This window comes from Rhododendron vialii, chromosome 4a (assembly GCF_030253575.1).
Source record: "Rhododendron vialii isolate Sample 1 chromosome 4a, ASM3025357v1".
NCBI lineage: Eukaryota > Viridiplantae > Streptophyta > Magnoliopsida > Ericales > Ericaceae > Rhododendron > Rhododendron vialii.
This window is the reverse complement of record NC_080560.1, coordinates 26,796,255-26,801,614: the sequence shown is the minus strand read 5'-3', so window position 1 is coordinate 26,801,614 and position 5,360 is coordinate 26,796,255. Positions and strand designations below refer to the sequence as shown.

The 5,360-nt window shown below is 39.7% G+C and overlaps 1 protein-coding gene across 1 annotated transcript; it reads left to right on the top strand.

The window, feature by feature from the left end:
• The first annotated feature begins 2,060 nt into the window (after positions 1-2,060).
• Positions 2,061-3,463, top strand: LOC131322503 (uncharacterized). Its single transcript, XM_058353853.1, has 2 exons — positions 2,061-2,374; positions 2,514-3,463. Exons 1-2 carry the CDS (start codon positions 2,255-2,257, stop codon positions 2,751-2,753), a joined length of 360 nt encoding a protein of 119 aa, XP_058209836.1. The 5' UTR covers positions 2,061-2,254; the 3' UTR covers positions 2,754-3,463.
• Positions 3,464-5,360: the final 1,897 nt, after the last annotated feature.

The following is a 5,360-nucleotide window of genomic DNA, read 5'->3' as shown; positions in this document are numbered from 1 at the left end:
TCCTTGGAAATAATAAAACAACGGTTGCTTTTATTAAAAATGCCTTTGCCATGGTTTGATAGTGAATATACTTAGGATAGACTAGAAATTTGGAAGTAATAGTGGCAGCAGTGGCCGAATCTCAATCTAGAGATTGCCTACGTATCCCATGGAGGGAATCAAGCCATAAACGTAGTTCCAAAAAGATTTTTTTTTTGTTGTTGTTGTTAAGGTTCACTCGAGTATTTTCCTTTCCTTTTATGCTCTTAATTTTGCCTAAACTGCCCTTGCGGGTTTTCAGCCTAGAGAGCCCTTTATTTATGCCTTAGTTTTTGCCTAAGTCGCACTTGCAGGTTTTCGACCCAGCAAGCTGCTTTAATTTTTACTTAAGTCCACCCACCCTTGTGGTTTTCGACCCAATGAGCATCTCTCAAGGGTAATACTTCCTCAACTTGTCGACGTTGACTAATGTTGTGAATTCCATCCCATCCAAATCTGCAATGTATATTGCTCCTCCAGATAGTATGCGTTTGACAAAGTAAGGTCCTCCCTAGTTTGGAACGTGGTGATGGATTGCTTTGAGCACCATATCTCCCACCTTGATGTCTCTTGATTTCACCTTTTTGTTGAATGCTCGCCCAATGTGGCGTTTGATACCCTTGTACGTGGTATAACGCTCTCAGCCTTCTTTCGTCCAGTAGTGCCAACTCCTCGTAGCGGTTTTGAACCCAATCTTCTTCAATCATTTTGGTTTTAGCCAAAACTTTTAGCGATGGTAGTTCCAGTTCGATAAGCAAAACAGTTTCCATCCCATAGACCAGGGAATACGGAGTGGTCCCAGTTGAAGTCCTTTCGGTCGTTCAATATCCCTATAGTGCTAGAGGTCGCATTTTTGGCCAATCCGTATAGGTGTCAGTAGTCTTCTGCAGAATCCTTTTGATGTTCTTGTTTGCAGCTTCAACTGCTCCATTGGTTTGGGGCCGGTAAGTAGATGATCGATGATTTTGTATCCCAAACTCAACAAAGAGCTTCTCCGTTGCCCTATTAAAGTGTGATCCATTGTCACAGATGAACTCATGAAGTACACCATACTGATAGATGATATTGGTGCAGATAAACTTGGCCACATGAGTAGCTTTGAGGGTAGCATAGGAAGCTGTTTCTACCCACTTAGTGAAGTAATCAATAGACACAAAGATAAATTGATGCTCGTATTTCCCTTTCAGATTTATACTCCCAATGACATCTATTCCTCATGTGAAAAATGGCCAAGGGGATGTCATGCTGTATAATTCCGTTGGGGGAACACGTAAGCGATCGGCATGCGTTTGACATTTGTAGCATCGGTGGACATAGTTAGCATAGTTAGCCTCCATTGTAGTCCAGTAGTATCCTTGACATAGGATCTTCTTTGCCATTGTTGCCCCACTCATGTGTGGCCCACAAATTCCTTTGTGTATTTCTTCCATCACCTTCTGACTTTCTTCTATTGTGACACAAAGTTGATCGGCGTCCAGATGTGCTTTTCGATGCAATGCTCCACCACAAACTACAAATCGAGCGGCAAAATTTCGCAAAGCCATCTTATCCTTTGAGGTGGCTTCGGAAGGGTACTCTCCCTTCTCCAGGAACTTCTTCATATCCTCCTACCATGGTTTTACATCGTCCTCACCTTCCTCAGTGAAAGTGCATTCACATGATGGCTTGACTTTTTGCTTGATCATTAGCGGCCGCATTGTGAATCCTAGGGGTATTTCAACCATAAAGGCCAATGTTGCCAGTGCATCTGCGAATCTATTACTCACTCGTGGACTGTGCGTGAAGATAACATAGTTGAATTGTGGAATTAGGGTTTCCAGCACAGAGTGGTATAGTCACTACTACAATAATGCATAAATACCACACTAAGGAACTTGGAAAAGATCACGCTTTTGGCAAAACCGTGATAAATAAAGTGGGAGTAAACTTTTAATCTCACTTTTACTAATATACTGAGATGGTAAATTCATTTAATCACGGTTATGAAAAAACATAATGGTCTCGGTCTTTGATCACGCTTTGTTACTGTGATTGAAAATAGAGGTACACTTTTTTAAGGAACCACAAGGTCCACAAGACTACACGATCATCTCTCGACCCCCTTCTCATGCTCTGTCTCACTACACGGTAGAAACCCTTGTTGAATTCCTCCGCCTCTCTCTCTCGTTGTGCAGCAAAACCCTAGCACCATCGGGTAGCCATGGCTCAAAACATCTCTCTCTTGTAGTACCACCGCATGACGGGTACTACAGGGAAAAAAATTTCGCCGACTCCCTACCATCTACGACTCCCAACTGTCACTATCGACTCCCAACTATCACTATCGACGACTCCCAACCATCTTTTGAGCCATCAGGTGTGTTTCGTCCCCCATACTCCCTGCTCTCTATTTGCGTGTATGTATAAATGTACATATGTTCGTAACTTTGTATGCCCTAATCTATTATCCCTAAATTCAAAGTTGTAAACCCTAATTTTTTTCATACCCTATGCAGCATTTGCAATCTACTGTGTTGTTTTTAGAATGGGATCTGCACTCACCCGAGGTATACTATAACCGTAGTTTCAGAAGGGGACCAAGTAATGCATTCAACATTTTGTACGAGTCCGATTCTGACCTTGAATGGTCAGGAAAAAAAATTTGCCCTCCAAGTGTTTGTTTATATTACTCAATCAATTGCCATTCAGTAACTTTCTGCTTGTTACCTGGAAAACATGGTAAATGTGGCAAATAGAGTGGTATGGAACTCTTAACTTGTGTTGGTAGTTTTACCCTTATGCTCTTCTATATGGAACACAAACTTTGGTTTGTTAAGTTTTCTTTCGCATTGTCATTTTAGTTGCTAGTAAGCTAGGAGAAAAGTGAACAAATTGTTTGCAAGGTGCCTTTAGTAAATTGGGGATCATAAACATCGTCAATATCGTTTCTTTTTAAGTTTCGGGTTCCTTCAATGGATTGAGATCTGTGTGTTTGTATTCTTTGTATAGGGGTTGATGTTAATGTGTTCAGATTTGCTAAATTAGTAGGACTTCAAAGTATTTAGACAACTGTGTAGGAGGAACCACAACAGTCAGGCCCAACCTCCTGTTGGGTTACTCTCTTTATCCAATTTGGTGCATTTGCACTTTATTTAAAGAAGAATATGTTTGTGCTTGAACATAATATACATGTCCTCTATTTAAGTATTTTGAACCTACATGTTTTGAAGGTGACTATAACATGGTTTGGATTGGAACTGGTAGAGGTAAGAGCTTAAAGAAAGAGTCAATACTTATTTATACTTAGCATTTTGAGTTTCTTTACTTTCTCTTAAGTACTTGTTCCTTAACATATTTGTACCATTTGAATGGCTTTTTAGCATTAATCGACTAATTTGATGCTTCTATGCAGGTAATGTAATTACGAGAAGCATGTAGCCATCTGCCATCCTCAACTCTATCCTAGTAGTGAACCTGATGAACTTGTTAGTAAGGTAATTCTATTTTGCCCATATAAATTTTACGTGTGGTTGCTCTTAGAAGTTCGACGGTAAATTATATTAAGTAGCCATCTGCCATCCTCAACTCTATCCTAGTAGTGATGAGAGTTTCTGACTTATGGAATTTGCATATTATGAGTTACTTTTGGGCGCATAATTAAAGGTTGTGTTTGACTCATGAGCGGGTATGATTCTGAAGATGTTGGTATAGCTTTTGGTCTTATTTTTCATGTATTACATCCTAATGAGTATTGATTTTTTTGCTGCAGTAAAGATGATAAATTGTAGCACAACAAGCTTGGTCAGAGGAAAGGATCAGTGAATTAGACGATTAGTTTTTTTGGAAGTTTAGTAGTTCTCTGTTCAAGGCTCGATTGAATTATGTATTAATTTGACTGAATACCAAGTGGTTGTACAATAGAATTATCATTTAACACATGTATCATACCGTGGAAAAGTAATATGTAGATTGATTTTGTGAGCAAGTAAATGTTCTTGGTATTCTTTTGTGATTTTGTTTTCATTATGTTACGAGAACGATAGGATTTTGTATAAAAAATATGATCATCTAGGGCAGAAAAATATATTTTTTGGTTGAAATAGCAATTCATTACGTTTTTGTGTGAAAATGAGTTTAAAAAAGACCACGGTTTTGCATAAAAGCGAGATTGTTCCATCATGTTTTCTCATATTTTCAATCACAGGCACAACCGTGATTGTATGGACACATTTAATCACAGTTTTAAAGGAAAACTGTGATCTAACACGAGAAAATATCACACTTATTAGTTTTCTATCTCAGGTTTCGCCATTTTCCATCACGTCTTTAGGGCGTGATCGTTTATAACTTTCGATCACGGTTTATTGCCGTGATCTAAAGCAGCGGACTTATGATCACACCCGGAAAGATCACGGTAATGGGACCGTGATTAAAGACATACAATCACAGCTAATAAGTGTGATTGTTATCGTTTATTGTAGTAGTGAGTTTCAGCATGTCTTCTTTAACCTTCCAATCTCTTCTTGCTTGGGACACCACTAAGTTTGAATCTCCAATGACTTCTACCCTTTTTGCCACTAGTTCTAGTGCTGCCTCCATTTCAACAATGCAGGCTTCATAATTAGCTTGATTGTTTGTGACCTTGAACCTTAGTTTGTATTACAGAAGGATATGAGAGTTGTTTGGGGAAACTAGCAATACCCCTATGCCATACCCACATGGGTTTGATGCTCCATTGAAGTAAAGCTGCTAGGTGTTGTCTAGAAGAAATAAGATGTCCTTGTCTGGGAACCTGAAGTCTTTTGCCTTGGCCTCTGTTACAGGTTGATTTCCTAAGAATTCTGCCATAGCTCTTTCTTTCACTGACTTCCATGTCTTGTATTTGAGGTTGAATTCTGCTAGCAGCAATAGCCACCTAGCCAGCTTTCCAATAAGTGCTGGTTTCTCGAAAAGATATTTGATTGGGTCTAAACGAGAAATCAGAACTACCGGATGTGCTAATAGGTAGTGCCTTAGTTTCTTCGTGGCCCATACTAGTGCCCAACAGGTTTTCTCCAAAGGAGTGTACCTCGTTTCATAGTCCATCATCTTTTTGCTGAGCTAGTATATGACGCACTCTTCTTTAGCATCGTTTTCTTGTGCTAGCATGCATCCTATGGACGTGTCCATTACTGAGAGGTATAGAATCAATGGTTTCCCAGAGATGGGTGGTGACAATACAGGCGGGTTCTGAAGGTACTCCTTGACTGCCTCGAATGCTCGTTGACAGTCTTGATTCCACTCAAAAGCTTTAAGAGAGGTTCGCAAGTGGCTGTGAGTTTGGAAATAAACCTCCTGATAAATTGCACCTTTCCTAGAAAGCT

Coding starts and splice junctions, on each gene's coding strand:
- LOC131322503 (XM_058353853.1), top strand. CDS start 2,255: ATGACGGGTACTACAGGGAAAAAAATTTCGCCGACTCCCTACCATCTA. Junction 2,375..2,513: donor ACCATCTTTTGAGCCATCAG/GTGTGTTTCGTC, acceptor TACCCTATGCAG/CATTTGCAATCTACTGTGTT.